At 46.7% G+C, this 16710-nt stretch overlaps 1 protein-coding gene across 12 annotated transcripts in view; it reads left to right on the forward strand.

Moving 5' to 3' along the window:
- Positions 1 to 16710, forward strand: part of tnrc6c1 (trinucleotide repeat containing adaptor 6C1) — an 881061-nt gene that overhangs the window by 372373 nt on the left and 491978 nt on the right. For all 12 annotated transcript variants that reach the window (XM_072483296.1, XM_072483314.1, XM_072483305.1 and 9 more), the window contains one exon: positions 15685 to 15749. In XM_072483296.1, the coding sequence (XP_072339397.1) occupies positions 15685 to 15749 (65 nt within the window). The remainder of the gene's footprint in view (positions 1 to 15684; positions 15750 to 16710) is intronic.

Consider the following 16710-nt stretch of genomic DNA (forward strand, 5'->3'; position numbering starts at 1 on the left):
TTGCTTTTAAAATTGCATCTGGGTGCTAATTACTGTACATCATAGGACTCTGATTTACATTTATTCACAAAGCTCGAGACTAAATCAGGTGGGACCAGAACCACCCAAGAAGGTACCTTGCATTAAAAAGGCTACTGGCTGGGACACGGAATGTGGCCAACGTTGGCTAGGCCAGAATTTATTGCCCATCCCTAATTGCCTTCAAGAAGATGGTGGTGAGCAACCTTCTTGAATCGCTGCGGTACATGTGGTAAGCACGCATATTGCCGTAGGGATAGATTGTAGGAGTGCATCGTGTTGTAATTGTTTTGGGTTTAACTATGTAATTTCTCACAGAAATAGGAAGTTAGCCTAGGAGCAGCTTTGAAATATTCAGTTGAATCCTGGGAGAAGCTTTGAGGTAGGCAGAGAAAAAGAATCTGCCAGGAGCTCTAAAGTAGCTGGAACCAGAAGGAGAGGATTATCAGAAACCAAACAAGTTTTCTGATTTTGAGTCACTAAGCACGCAAACAGTGAGGCCCGGGCTTGAGCTGGGGTGTCAACAATCACGATGCACTGCAGGAGAGTTGGAGGGTCACCTAGCCAGATGCTAGAAGAAGGAGCCCAAGAAATGTCATATCTCATAGATTAGCAGGAACACAGAGAAAAATCAAAGTGAATTTGAGAGCTGCAGAACACTTTGGTTTGGTCAGAGGAAAAGTGAAAGAACCTTTAAGATCTTTTAAAGTAAAGTGCTGTTTAGCACAGGGCTAAATCGCTGGCTTTGAAAGCAGACCAAGGCAGGCCAGCAGCACGGTTCGATTCCCGTAACAGCCTCCCCGAACAGGCGCCGGAATGTGGCGACTAGGGGCTTTTCACTAACTTCATTTGAAGCCTACTTGTGACAATAAGTGATTTTCATTTCATTTTTCATTTCAAGTATGGGGGAGCTCTTGGGTGGAAATAAAAGTTAGAACAAGGAGTGTGCTGTTGAGGTTTTTGGCTGTAAAAGATGTTTATGCAATATAGCTAAATTACTATTACATGCTTTGTTTAACTTTTTAAAAAACATTTCGAGTACCCAATTATTTATTTCCAATTAGGGGTCAATTTAACATGGCATATTTACCTGCCTGTACATCTTTGGGTTGTGGGGTGAGACCCACGCAGACAAGGGGAGAATGTGCAAACTCCACATGGACGACCCGGGGCCGGGATCGAACCCGGGACCTCGGTGCCAGCTTTGTTTAACTCTTGTATGACAAAAATGTTTGTACAAAACGTGAAATCTTGTGACGTATTATTTTAGTTAATAACCGGGAATTTGAATTCCTTTTTAAAATTTACGGATCTGCTCTGAAGTCATATCAGTGTGCAGACCACAGTGTGGTCTCATAAATGTTCAAGATAAATTTAACATAACTTCTCTGCTTTTCAATGTAACGTTTCTTGTAACCTGTGTTGTTATTTTTAATGATTTGTGTATTTGATGATTGATTTCCAAGAGTGGAGCATAAATGTTCTTGATGGCTTGGAATCACCCTTCCTCCTCTCCCCCCCGAAGGAGCACCTACCCAGACCCACTCCCCCACCCTATCCCTGCAAGCCGGTACCACTACCTACCTTTTTGACACTAAGGCGCAGTTTAGCATGACCAGTCCACCTAACCTGCACATCTTTGGATCTTTGGGCTGTGGGAGGAAAGCGTAGGACCTGGAGGGAACCTACACAGACACAGGGGAGAATGCGCAAACTCCACACAGTCACCCAAGTTCGGAATCTAACTCGGGTCCTGGCGCTGTGAGGAAGCACTGCTAACCACTGTACAACCCATAATTCTCAGTATTCAGCCAATGTTCATCTTTTCAAAGCTGGATCGGGAAGTAAGCTTTGAATATTAGTCAACAGTTCTATTGGTGATGTTTTACTTCAGGACTGTAATATATGCTGGGATCTAGGTATTTGTGAACCCTTGATGTGTTATCACATTGTTCCTATGTGTCTGTTTTGATAAACCAAAGTCTTGAACCACTGTAGTGATTAAGATATGAAAGTGTCATATTCCAAATATCTCTATTGGGAAACGCTTCCCATTAATTAAATCTTGCATATGTGACCATGTGTTCCATCTGTGTTACGAGTTGGCTTTGCATGTTGTACACTAAAAGCTTCATCAGTTCACAGTGACTGGCATGGATAATTTTGCAGAGTAATCAATGGGTGGTCATCACCACTGGGAATGAAACAAGAAAAGGATTCCAAGATTAATCAGTGTGCCAGCTTGGAAAATTAAGATTTATTGAGCTGAAGAAAGTGCAATGAAATAATGTATGGATTGAACAAACACTGGAAGAAGAAATTCCAAATCAATGTTTTATTGCAAAGTGCAGAATGTTGTGACTTCATCCATATTTGAATCATTAGATGCCAAATGTACACTCTAAGGATGTTACCTATTTCACAAAACTATCATACCTTCCAAATTTGTAAATAGGATTGTATTTCCACATGAAGTATGACTCCCAGCCAGCATGTAAATATGAGGATTCAACTCATAAAATTAATTTGTTCACAAAATACAATGTCAAGATTTAGCATTTTGTTGCAGGCAGCAGTCATTTAACTGTAATGGATCTTGTTACAAAATAACAGCATGTTTTCAATCAGCCAACAAATTCAGGAGATTAAGGCCATAATTTATCGGTCTCATTGCACCCGATTTGGGGGACAATGAGAGCATTAAATCCCACAATGGGCGGGATCCAGATTTGCATATTCAAGTGTTCAATAAGATCATAAGCCATAGGAATAGAATTAGACCATTCAGACCCTTGGGCCTGCTCCGCCATTCGATCATGGCTGATATGTTTCTCATCCCCATTCTCCTGCCTTCTCACCATAACCCCTGAACCCCTATTAGTCAGTCAGGCTCACTTGAATATATTTGCTCCGGAGTTAGCCAAGGTGCGGGATCTAACGCCCATTCCTTGGAGACCCCGAGTGAGTGCCAGTTAGTACTGGTTTCTACAAAGGTGGACCAGGCATACTGGCACTTGGGGTGGTTCTCCCAGGCGATTGGGGGCAGCTGGGTGGTTGGACTCTGAGAAGATGGTGCCCTGGCACTTGGTGCCACCCGGGCACTGTGGCACTGCCAACCTGGCAGGGGCACTGCCAGGGTGCCAGACTGGCAGTGCCAAGGTGCCCGGGTGGTATCTTGCCCATGCTAGGGATCAATCTGGGGGTGCCCTGCCTTATGAAGTGGGGCACGGGGGGGCTCAAGGATCCCCTCTTTGGTAAGGTGGGGCATTGGGGGGGTGGGATCCATTAGCAAGCGGTGCTTGTTAGTGCAGTAAATGGGACTAAGTGCGCCTTCGGTGGGGCACACCTTGCTGAGACCCAGAAATGAAGCAGAGTCCCATTTAATAGCAGGGACATTCTCAGCACAGCCAGCGCAGGGAAACACCTGGCTAAACGTGCCAGATACGGGACTCTGTTTCATTTCTGTTAAATTATGCTCTAAGAGATGCACTGAGTTGCATATTGCCTTTAGCCTTCCGCTATTTTTAAAAACGTGCTCGATCTGCATATATTGCCCATTAAACTCAGAGCAGAAATGTTAAATTTGGTAATTAATTGCACAAGGACAAAAAAAGAATTGTTAATTTTATACAAATCAGTTTCTCCAGTCCGGAAATGGAACAGCTTAAAAGGTTCAATCTCGTTCCTGCTACTTGTGAACAAATTGTTGTTGGAGATTTTAAAAGTTAAAGAAATCTGTCTCCCTTTCTTTCTACCAATGCACTAAGTGAATGTTTCCTTCAGAGAGCCAGCACAGACATGATGAGCCAAATGCCCTCCAGAGTTTTACCTTTCTGTAATTCGGCAAAATCCAATCTTCCTTTCGCTTAATTTTTCTTTCTGATTCAATTGTAATTCTCCCTCTTTCCCTCTGTGATTCATCTGCTTCTTTCTCAATATTAAAATTCTATTCTTTGCAGACAGAAAGAATATGTACACCGATTGTGCCTGTTTCAGCTAAATAAAATACATGACAGCATTCCCTGATTCATTCCCCAAGGCAATGCCTTGACCAATCAGGGTCAGGTTACCTGGTTTGACTTTCAAACCATGGTTGGCAGTTATCTGTCAGCCACCAACAACTGGTGCACTCTCCACAGCAATGCCTCCATCAGTACCAACCAATCAGCATTCTCTTCTCATACTGTATAAATTGTTGTTTTCCCCTTATTCTTGTGAAAAGTCCTGATAAGTGCAAGACAAAATGCTTCAACATGTCTCTTTTATTCAGCAATACTTATGTTCATTATATTCTCCCTATTTTGGCAAGAATACAGGAATCACATTACCATACACTAACTGTTTGTCACAACATGAGAAAAAGCATCACACCCCTTCCAATGACTGATATCTTTCCATTGGGGGTGTATGTTTCACATTTATATAGGGCGCGATTCAGTGACACCATTTCACCCAGCGTGAATCCAGGCGCAACGGGTGAATTGCGCGAGTAGCCCAAATGAGGCTCTGTGCCGGGCTGATGGCGAGTTATTCGACTCGCTCCACTCTGCGCGATCTAGATCTCGCCGAGCACACACAAAACATTAGGCTCATTTAAATTAAAGCCACAACTTTCACCCGGCAGCCAGGAATCAACGGCCGCTCCTGCGAGACCTGGCCAAGGCAACGTTTTGCACCGGTTCATACTGGTTGAACCAGGCGTGATGGCACCTCAGGGGACAACACAGGCCATTAGAGACCCCCAACTGCAAGGGTGCCAGGGTGGCAGTGCCAGCATGGCAGTATGCCCAGGTGCCATGTTGGCACTGTCATGCCTCTGGCCCAGGGGGGTGGGGGGGCTTTACTTCCCAGGAGCCTCGACAAGTTTGGGGGCTAAGAGGGGTCAATAAAGCGTGGGGGGGCAGAAAGCGGGTTGGGGGAAGAATCGGGCTGCTGCTCAAGCTGACGCCACGATCTGTGAGGAGCTGTTTCAGCAGGAAATCAACTAAAATGTGGCCTTAGGCAGGGAGAAACTCCCCAAGGTCAAAAAAAAGGCAGAATGCCGTTGAATAGCAGGGTGTTTCTCATGCTATCAGCGCATCCGTAAGCGGACTTTAATATTTGTCCACTGAATATCACAGTCATAGTTACTTGTTTAATAAGAATAACTGATATGGAAAGTGATTTATAAAGAATGGCATCCATCTTTTATGGGGAAACAAAGGATGAAAGAGGACAATATTTACGTTCAATTTAATTTGTTTGTGTTTGGCACACGAGCTCATGTGGTTTAACAAATGGCTGTTTTGGCTGAGAGCAGCAAGTGTTAATATCCAACAGAAGACAGCAAAAGATGACAATGTTTCCCCCCAACACCACCCATGAACAGATATAAAAACCTTCTGTTTCATGGTGATTATGTGAGAAGTTGACAAGACAAGGACAGAAAAATGACAGATACACTACCTTAAGTCAGAGAGACATGAAAGCGCTAATGGACAACTGCTGGTGTCACACTTTATTAACCCCACCATTATTAATCTGACAACAGTGTCAGATTAATAAAGGTGAGATTAACAAAGTGCGGTGGTGGTTGTCCTTTAAACAATGTGCAGAATGATGTGCATAATTGTATTAATCTGAAGAAACTGACAACCTAGTTAAAGTGACAACTTCATTTCTGACAGAACTGTTTCTGTAAATTAAGGCATATAAGTCAACCCGATGTACAAGACCATCCTTTTTTAACCACGCATCTCAAGTTTTTCATATACTTAGCATATAAGTCGGCCCCCTTATCAACCGCAACATACCGTTCTGCCATTGGTAGTCAGCCTCAACTTTTTACCCCACAACTGGATATTTTACTTAAAACAACAGGTGCAAGGGATCAAGCACGTGATACGAGCTATGTTGTGAAGATGTGCATGAGTTTAAGGTCTATGCGCACTGACCAGATCCCACAAGGCGAATGACGAGGCTGGCAGCCACCCACGCCCATGCTGGTGGTTCACTTTTACACCCTGCGTATAAGTCAACCCTCATTTCTGGAGAGATTGTTCAGGGCCTCAAAGTCAGCAGCTTGAGAAACAAGTTTGTTTTTACAGTTTTATTGCATTCTATTAAGATAAAAAAGTTTCCACTCCTTACACTCCTTTGATATATTATTTTTCACAAAATTAGATTATATTCCTCTCCATGTTTGGATCTGGGAATTGCATGATGATACTTTGGAGGTAATCTGTATCATGCAGGTAAAATATGGTCAAACAACAGGTGCATTTTCATTTCACGCATGTAAGGTGGATATTGCTTTGAAAAGCAGTATAATATACTCGAGTGTTCAACTGTTCTATAGAACCCCAATCCATTTAAACTGCTGAGAAACTGAATCATCATAGATTATGTTAAATTGCTTCCCAAGCACCTTCCCCAGATTGCTTCAATTATTGTTGTTTTGCAGAGTGCACGGTAAAACATTATGAGCGTATTCATTTTGATTTGGAGCAGCAGTTTGTCATCATAAAAACATTGCGTTGGAGGGAAAACAGTTCAAAATATTTCCTGAGGCTTTCAACTATTGTGTGAATCTTCCTTCTGTACTTACTTGTGGTGGCCTGCCGGAGTAGAAAGTACAGGACCCAGCTAAGTAACATCTCCATAGATATTGCAGATCACATAACAGAAATTGAGATTGTCTCTTGCAGCTACAATGAAAATGGCATCTTCCACGATCATGTGTTTCCCTATTTATCAATGTGCATCTTATGGAGTTTCTTTTTAGACTATTACATACATATATCCAAGAAAACACAAATGCCCATCAAATATATCATTTTTACTGTACTTCCAAGAGTCAATCCCAATTCCTATTATGTATAATAAATGTTTTGAACAAGTATATTTCATGAGGACAGCACGGTGGCACAGTGGTTGGCATTGCTGCCTCACGGCGCCGAGGTCTCAGGTTCGATCCCAGCTCTGGGTCATTGTCCGTGTGGAGTTTGCTCATTCTCCTCGTGTTTGCGTAGGTTTTGCCCCCACAACCCAAAGATGTGCAAGGTCGGTGGATTGGCCATGCTAAATTGTCCCTTAATTGGAAAAAAATGAATTGGGTACACTAAATTTATATTTTAAAAAAGTATATTTCATGAGTATTTTTAGTTTGTATCAACAGAGCTTAGCACAATATTGGCAAAAATATATTTCCCTTTGCCACTCCAAAAGTTTGAAAGCTAATTTCTCCTCAGAAGGAATTACAACACTTAATCAGAAATTATTTTTTTTAAATGAAGGGGTTGTGCAAGAGTTCAGCAGTTTCGGACTTCCGGGTGCGGCTATGCAGAGCTAGGTCGCATATTCGGTAGCTCCCGCTTGGAACGGACTTTTGGGCTCTTTTACAGGGCCCCCACGGCATTTGTTTGACATTTCCCGGTGTGGCAAGAAGACTGCAACATTCCCCTGACAGTGTCCCCCAGGAATGTTATGTCTTTTGGCTACCAGACCCGGCAGAAACAGTAAAAGATTTGGCTGCAACAGGATAAACAGGGCCTCTTCCAGCATGCAGGCGGGGGAAGGGCAAGCTTAAAGCTGTAAACTGATCTGAGGGCCTTTATCAAAAGTGAATTCTAACAGCAGAGGGAACAACTGTGAAAAGATCTCACCAAGGCCACTGAAGAAGCGGGGATGAGGCTTCCGGTGGCGGCCATGGAGGAGTAGGTCGCGCATTCGGCAGCTCCCGTCTGGAACGGACTCTTAGACCTTTTCAGGAGTTTCCACAGACATTTTGGGGCAGATTGGTGAAGCGAACACTGCCAAAAGGATTCCCTCTCGAGACTTCCGGTTGCGGCTATGCGGAGCTAAGTCGCACATTCGGCGGCTCCCACAAAAACTGACTTTTGGACTCTTTTCAGGGCCCCCAAGGGCACTTTTTCGACGTTTCCCGGTGTGGGAAGGAGTTAATAATAGCTCCCTGTCATATATGGCTTTAACTAGGAGTGGGGTGACGAAAAAGGTGGTGGTGGACCAGAAGAAGGGAGGGAAGAAGGACAAAATGGCGGCGGGCGAAGACCAGGCAGCGTGGAGGCAGTGGACGGAGGAGCAACAGGAGGGTATCCAGCGCTGCCTCAGAGAGATTAAAATGGACCTGCTAGAGCCAATGAAGGCTTCCATTGATAAGCTTCTGGAGACACAGGCGGCCCAGGGGGTGGCGATCCGAGAGGCTCAACAAAAGATCTCTGACAATGAGGACGAGATCTTAGTCCTGGTGGTAAAGATGGAGGCACACGAGGCGCTCCACAAGAAATGGCAGGAGCGGTTCGAGGAGATGGAGAATCGGTCGAGGCGGAAGAATCTGCGGATTCTGGGCCTCCCGGAGGGACTGGAGGGGCCGGACGTGGGGGCCTATGTGGTCACCATGTTAAACTCGCTGATGGGAGCGGGGTCCTTCCAGGGGCCCCTGGAGCTGGAAGGGGCCCATAGAGTGTTGGCGAGGAGGCACAAGGCTAACGAGCCTCCGCGGGTGGTGCGGGTGCGGTTCCATCGGTTTGTCAAGCGGGAGTGTGTGCTTAGGTGGGCCAAGAAGGAGAGGAGCAGCAGGTGGGAGAACGCGGAGGTTCGGATATATCAGGACTGGAGTGCGGAGGTGGCGAAGAGGAGGGTCGGGTACAATCGAGCGAAGGCGGTGCTGCACAGGAAGGGGGTGAAGTTTGGCATGTTGCAGCCGGCGCGACTGTGGGTAGTCCCCTGATCCGGCTGATAACCTGGAATCTAAGGGGACTGAATGGGCCGGTTAAGCGGGCCCGCGTGTTCGCGCACCTGAAGGGGCTCAAGACGGATGTGGTTATGCTCCAGGAGACACACCTGAAGGTGGCAGACCAGGTAAGACTGAGGAAAGGGTGGGTAAGTCAGGTGTTTCACTCGGGGCTAGATGCCAAAAATCGAGGGGTGGCGATCTTGGTGGGAAAGAAGATGTTATTCGAGGCGTCGAGCATTGTGGCAGATAATGGCGGGAGGTACATAATGGTAAGTGGTAAGTTGCAGGGAGAGAGGGTGGTACTGGTCAATGTGTATGCTCCGAACTGGGACGATGCGGGTTTTATGCGGCGTATGTTGGGTCGGATCCCAGACTTGGAAGTGGGGGGCCTGATAATGGGGGGAGACTTTAACACGGTGTTGGATCCTGCACTGGATCGCTCCAGGTCTAGGACGGGTAGGAAGCCGGCGGCGGCTAGAGTGTTGAGGGGATTTATGGACCAAATGGGAGGGGTGGACCCTTGGAGATTTGCAAGGCCGGGGGCTAGGGAATTTTCATTCTTCTCACATGTCCATAAGGCTTATTCTCGAATCGACTTTTTCATTTTGAGTAGGGCGCTGATAGCAAGAGTAGAGGATACCGAGTATTCGGCAATAGCCATTTCGGACCACGCCCCGCATTGGGTGGACTTGGAGATGGGGGAGGAGAGGGACCAGCGCCCGCTGTGGCGCTTGGAGGTGGGGCTGTTGGCGGACGAGGAGGTGAGCGAGCGGGTCCGAGGAAGTATAGAGAGGTACTTGGAGACCAACGATAACGGGGAGGTCCGAGTGGGGATGGTATGGGAGGCACTGAAGGCGGTGGTGAGGGGAGAGCTGATCTCCATCAGGGCCCACAAGGAGCGGAGGGAGCGGGGGGAGAGGGAGAGGCTGGTGGGGTAGATGGTGAGGGTAGACAGGAGGTATGCCGAATTCGACCTGGTGACCACCAGGAAGGCGGAGGTGCAGTGGAGGAAGGCCCAGGGGAAAAGGCAAGCCGGATGCTGGCGCATCAGCTTCGGAAGCGGGACGCAGCTAGGGAGATCGGGGGAGTTAAGGACAGGGGAGAGAGCGTGGTGCAGAGTGGGGTTGGCATCAATGGGGTCTTCAGGGACTTCTCCGAGGAATTGTACCGATCCGAGCCCCCACGGGGGTAGGGAGGGTTGGGCCGTTTCCTGGACCAATTGAGGTTTCCAAAGGTGGAAGAGGGACTGGTGGCGGGACTGGGGGCCCCGATTGGGCTGGAGGAGCTTATCAAAGGGATAGGAAGCATGCAGGCGGGGAAGGCACCGGGGCCGGACGGTTTCCCGGTCGAGTTCTATAAAAAATATATGGACCTGTTGGGCCCGCTGTTAGGACCTTCAATGAGGCAAGGGAGGGGGGGGGCTTTACCCCCGACGATGTCCCGGGCACTGATCTCCTTGATCCTGAAGTGGGACAAGGATCCCCTGCAATGTGGGTCTTACAGACCGATTTCCTTGCTAAATGTAGATGCCAAGGTGCTGGCGAAGGTCTTAGCCACGAGGATTGAGGATTGTGTGCCGCAGATCATCCATGAAGCCCAGACGGGATTTGTGAAGGGGAGACAGTTGAACGCGAATGTGCGGAGGCTTTTGAATGTTATCATGATGCCGGCGAGGGAGGGGGAGGCGGAGATAGTGGTGGCGATGGACGCTGAGAAAGCCTTCGATAGGGTATAGTGGGGGTACCTGTGGGAGGTGCTGAAGAGGTTTGGGTTTGGGGAGGAGTATGTCAGGTGGGTTCCTGGAGCGGAGTAGAGATAGGGGGGGGCTGGTGCTGCCCAACCTCTGTGGGTACTACTGGGCCGCCAATGCGACAATGGTGCGCAAGTGGGTGATGGGGGGAGGGGGCTGCATGGAAGAGGCTGGAGACGGCGTCCTGTGTGGGTACGAGTCTGGGGGCGCTGGCAACGGCGCCGCTGCCGCTCCCTCCAAGGAGGTATACCACGAGCCCGGTGGTGGTGGCAGCCCTCAAAATTTGGGGGCAGTGGGGGCGGCATAGGGGGGAAGTTAGGGCCTCGGCGTGGACCCCATTACGGGGGAACCACCGGTTCGCCCCAGGAAGAACAGGTGGAGGGTTTTCGGGGTGGCACAGGGCAGGCATACGAAAGTTGGGGGACCTGTTTGTGGACGGGAAGTTCGCGAGCTTGGGTGAGCTGGAGGAGAAGTACGGGCTCCCCCCGGGGAACACCTTCAGGTACTTACAGGTAAGGGCGTTTGCCAGACGGCAGGTGGTGGAATTCCCACGGCTACTGCCACACACAGTACAGGACAGGGTGCTCTCGGGGGGGGGGGGGGGGGGGGTGGGAGTGGGGAAGATCTCGGAAACTTACCAGGTGATGCAGGAGGAGGAGGAGGCCTCGGTGGTGGAGTTGAAAGGTAAGTGGGAGGAGGAGTTGGGAGAGGAGATCGAAGAGGGGACATGGGCAGATGCCCTAGGGAGGGTGAACTCTTCCTCTTCATGCACGAGGCTCAGCCTCATACAGTTTAAGGTGCTGCACAGGGCACACATGACCGGGACAAGGATGAGCAGATTCTTTGGGGGTGAGGACAGGTGTGTTAGGTGCTCAGGGAGCCCAGCAAATCACACCCATATGTTCTGGGCATGCCCGGCGCTGGAAGAATTTTGGAAGGGCGTAGCGAGGACGGTGTCAAGGGTGGTAGGATCCAGGGTCAAACCGGGCTGGGGGCTCGCAATATTTGGGGTGGCAGAGGAGCCGGGAGTGCAGGAGGCGAAAGAGGCCGGAATTCTGGCCTTTGCGTCCCTGGTAGCCCGGCGAAGGATTCTCCTTCAGTGGAAAGATACGAGGCCCCCAAGCGTGGAATCCTGGATCAGCGATATGGCAGGGTTCAATAAATTGGAGAGGGTGAAATTCGCCTTGAGAGGGTCGGTACAAGGGTTCTTTAGGCGCTGGCAACCGTTCTGAGACTTTCTGGCAGAACGATAGACATTGGTCAATGGCAGCAGCAGCTCGGGGGTTTGGGGGGTTGCTTTTTTAGATTGTGTTTTGTACTTAACCCTGTTGGGTTCTTTTATCTTTCTCATTTTGTTATTGATATTTTATGAAAACCTTTAATAAAAATTATTTTTTTAAAAAAGAGTTCAGCAGTTTATTCAATCCCTGGCCACTCACGAGCATGTGAAGACTCTTCAATTTTTTTTTTTTGCGATCTGCGTGTTAACAGTGTGTAGAAGGAATTTGAGTTTCATGCCATTGTGTGAAATACAATACAGAATGAGAAGTGCATCGCACAAATAAGTCAAGCTTTTTGCCTGTGCGTTGCTAGTGAAGTAGTAATTAAGGAGAGACGATTTTGACAAAATATCGTCACTCAACAAAAGTTATAATTTCTGAGGTGACAAATGCATTTTAGGCTGTTGCGATGATAAAATAATTATTTGCAACTATTTGTGAAGGACATTTGTTTCTTAATTTATTTTCCCAACTGATTAAATTAGGCTACTTGATATTCCACAATCCATTTCTAGGTATAATTGCTTATTAAAACAATAATGTGAAGTTTTCCCTCAGGATAAACAAGAATAAATCATGAATTCCTAATGCATAAAGTATAATATACATTATTTTAGTAACTTTCTCTTGAAATAAAACACAGCATAAAAGATAAAAGCGTGTTGTAATTTAGCTAAGCCATAAATATTTCACACAGGAAGTTGTATCCTTTCCTGTATCTGTGGGTTCCAGCGGATTATTAGTTGTATTTTCAGAGGTGTTATATTTTGAAGTAATAGAACATAGAACATAGAACATAGAAAATACAGCACAGAACAGGCCCTTCGGCCCACGATGTTGTGCCGAACCTTTGTCCTAGATTAATCATAGATTATCATTGAATTTACAGTGCAGAAGGAGGCCATTCGGCCCTTTGAATCTGAACAAAAGAGCCACATTTTACATTTGTTGAATTTGGTTTGAGTAAATTACTTTTTTAACTCTTAAATTATGGGGTCGATTCTACGTTTCAGAGTCTAAGTGCTGACATTGTGACTGAATTGTGAGTATTCTATGTTCACGATACTGGCGCCGGTCCCAGAGCAATTCAGGACATCCAAGTGGAACAAGTGCAATTCCAATGCATGGCGGCATGTGGTACGACTTGGGTCGGGATCAGCACTAGGAAGCCTGACAAGCAGGAGCTGCATGTAGACACTCCACTCCCCATCCTGTTGATGGGTCGGCTGGGGCCAGAGGGTAACTTGGGGAGTGGCCTGGGGAGGCATCCATAGGACCCGTGGCGCTAAGTTCACACGAGCAGTCAACAGCATGTGCAACCGGATGGCTACCTTGTAGGATGTGGCAATGGTGGTCCGTGCCCATCCACCCCGACCCCATGGCCCACCTCCTGGCTGCCCCCCACTATTCCCCACAGCCCTGGTAGAAGCCCCCCGGCCAGCGGCACAACTGTCAGCACACTATGGCGATGTTGGACACCTTTTGTACCCCCACTCTCTCCCTCAGCAGTCACGGCGCCTGTTTCCCGATTTTAAATTTTAAGTACCATCGGTACTTTCTCCTGGCAGAGGCGGAGCATCGCAGGGGAGCTGAAAATTGCTGGGCCGGGCCCATCAAAGATATGTCAATGGTGTTTACAGTACAATTTGCATGATGGCGTGGAACGCTTTCACACCGCTGTCGAGGCACCGGGGCATTGCATTCCATTGGGGGGCCGGTGCTGGCCTCGATTTTCGGCTGACACGCGATTCACCGTCGGATTGCGTTTTCCGATTCCAGGGTCGCTGGAATCCCATGCGATATGCTTAAATTCAGTCCAATAAAATTATCTGTAGTTTGGCCTTTTAATATAAATGGAAATATGTAGTTTGCTCACCATTCATTGATATTTTATTACATATGTCACAATTGTAGGATTTTATTTACTGCAGATATTTCCAATGATAATACCTAAACAAAATAATTCCAAAATGTTGAGTTTTGCATGGGAATCATGTTAATCCTGTCATCTGAATTTTTAAAGCATGTATCTTTTCGAAAGAGGTATCCTGCCCACTTATAGGGCTGGATTCTCCGGTCACCGAAGTCAAAATCGCGTTCGGCGATCGGCCGGAGAATTGCAGTTCCCGACCAAATAGGAGGCGGCGCCACTTTCGCGATGCTCCACCCACCAAAGTGACATACTCTGAGAGTACGTCGCACGACGTATTGACGGCCTCAGGACATTGCCGATGCTTCGCCCCCGACCGCCGGGTTCCGACAGCGTCGGTCATGTGTGATCTCATCCGTCGAGAACTCGGTGTGGCAGCTGCGGACTCAGTCCAGCACCGCTACACTCTGGGAAGGACCGATCTGCAGGCAGGGGGGACTTTATTAGGGGCTGAGGGCACTGTAGGGGTTGGTGAGGGGCACACGAGGCGGCCAAAGGGAGGGCACTATTTTACAGACCGGTTCCGCGAGCAGCCTTCGCCATGTCGCACGGCGCAGCCGCTGCAGGCCGTCGTCGTGCACATGCACGGCCATGGACCAGAAAATCCTCTGGGCCTTATCAGCAGCTAGAGCCGGGTGCTCTATGCTGCCGGCATGCTAGCCCCCAGCAAAACGGGGAATCGGTGGCCGTTTTATGCCATTTGTTCTAGCATAAAGCGCCACTGTTCCCACACCGGTGTAGGGACATAACCCCAGAACTGGAGAATTCAGCCCATAATTTTAAGTGTCTTCTTTCAGTTGTACATTGGTACATTGGTTTTTCATGGTGAACCATCCAATGTGATGATCCTTGTTATGATTCCATCTGTGGTGCCACCTCTTTCCAAGAAACTGTATTATTGTACAATTAATATTAGTGTGGATATATGATGGGAAACCAATTGAACAATGTTGGTAAATTAATCCTCATTTATTTTTATCGCACAAGATACACGTCTTTATGCAACAAATTTGATCTGTTTGTTATGTGTATTGTGCAATATTTTACTGATATAGATAATTTTCAATAGGTATATTTTTGTCTCTTCCTGCATCGAGTGGTGCACAAGGCAGACTTTCATTTGTTTCCATAATCATAATAACAATCCTCATTGTCACAAGTATGCTTACATTAACACTGCAATGAAGTTACTGTGAAAAGCCCCGAGTTGACACATTCTGGCGCCTGTTCAAGTACAAAGAGGGAGAATTCAGAATGTCCAATTCACCTAACAGCACATCTTTCAGGACTTGTGGGAGGAAACCGGAGCACCCGGAGGAAACCCACGCAGACATGGGGAGAACGTGCAGACTCCACACAGACAGTGACCCAAGCCGGGAATCAAACCTAAGTCCCTGGAGCTGTGAAGCAACAGTGCTAACCACTGTGCTACCGTGCTGCCCTATTACTGCCCATGGCGAGTTTTTACCTGAAACAGGTCACCAGCCTGTCGCCAGAGGTGACACTCCACGCTCAGTATGGCTGGTGTCTCTCCCACTCTGACCATTGGCGTGTTGGAAGTCATTTTGCAGGTTGATACTCAACCTGTTGGCCACAATATGAACACACCTTCCTTGGCTATCAAGTCCTGAGGTGGGACTCAAGCCTGGAGCTTCTGGCTTAGAGGCAGGGAAACCACACAATACATCATAAGACTTCCACTTCAATAGGTATTAAAGCATCAACGGTTCCTACCCTGGCTTCCTCCTGACTTGCTTAAAGGCTGCCTACCTCTAGTATCATCCAGTTCTGATGAAAGGTCATTGACCTGAAATGTTAATTGTTTTTCTCTCCACAGATGTGACCTGACCTAGTTTTATTTTAGATTTTGTTAGTAACTTGCTTTTGTTAAACTTAGCAATCTGTCTTTGAATCCCAGTCTGAACTGGGGTAGGTTTTAGTTAAATTCATATTCTATTCTTTTGTGTTGCAGCAGAAATTGAATGCATATCAAAGTGATGCATGGCAAAAAGCTGTCTTTGAAGAGAGAAAAATAAGGTACGGCTTACGGATTATAACTATTGTTCTGTTTTCATAGATTGATTGAGTTTGATACCCATTTTCTAAGTATGCATCTGTTTCAACAACTGGGTTTTAATTTAACATGTTTAGTTCGGGTTATTTTTAACATGGCAGAAATACAGAGATGGACGGCATGACGGCGCAGTGGTTAGCACTGCCTCACTGCGCTGAGGACCCGGCTTCGATCCTGGCCCTGGGTCACTGTCCGTGTGGAGTTTGCACATTCTCCCCGTGTATGCGTGGGTCTCACCCCCACAACCCAAAGATGTGCAGGGTAGGTCGATTGGCCACGTTAAATTACCCCTTAATTGGAACGAAAAATAATTGAGTACTCTAAATTTATCTTTTAAAAGAAGAAAAAGTGAAAAAAAAAGAAATACAGAAATGAGAAATATCAGAATTATAATATTCATGACTTGGGTTAATAGTGCAGTCAACACAGAATGAAAAGTCAAAGAATTCATTTGATTTGTAACAAATGACAGCATGGATTCTGATGTGTTTTAAGTTGAGTAATATTGTAGCAAGTAGTCTTCATTCAAGGGTTCACTATATCATTGTCTGCTGTTGTATGACACAATACAAAATTATTAAATATATAGTCCTGCATCAAATGCATTTCAGTTTGATCTCCAACAGTATTCATGGGTTTGTTTTGGAATTGCTTATCTTTATAAGGATTGAGCATTCTAGACTAAGACAAAAGATCTGTTGATTACCAATTTACTGAATTAAATTTTGATTGTCAGAATCTCAGCCTTTTGGAATTTGGTTTAAATTAGGATTTCCAGTTGCATAGTACTTAGTAAACAATACTTGGTTATTAGCATTTACAGACTTATGATATCCTATTAGCCAGTTGTTGAGTCCTAAACATAACTTAATTTATTATTGAACAGTGACTTTTTCCAATTTCATTAGAAGCTTCTGCCTTCCT

This window comes from Scyliorhinus torazame, chromosome 18 (genome assembly GCF_047496885.1).
Source record: "Scyliorhinus torazame isolate Kashiwa2021f chromosome 18, sScyTor2.1, whole genome shotgun sequence".
Lineage (NCBI taxonomy): Eukaryota > Metazoa > Chordata > Chondrichthyes > Carcharhiniformes > Scyliorhinidae > Scyliorhinus > Scyliorhinus torazame.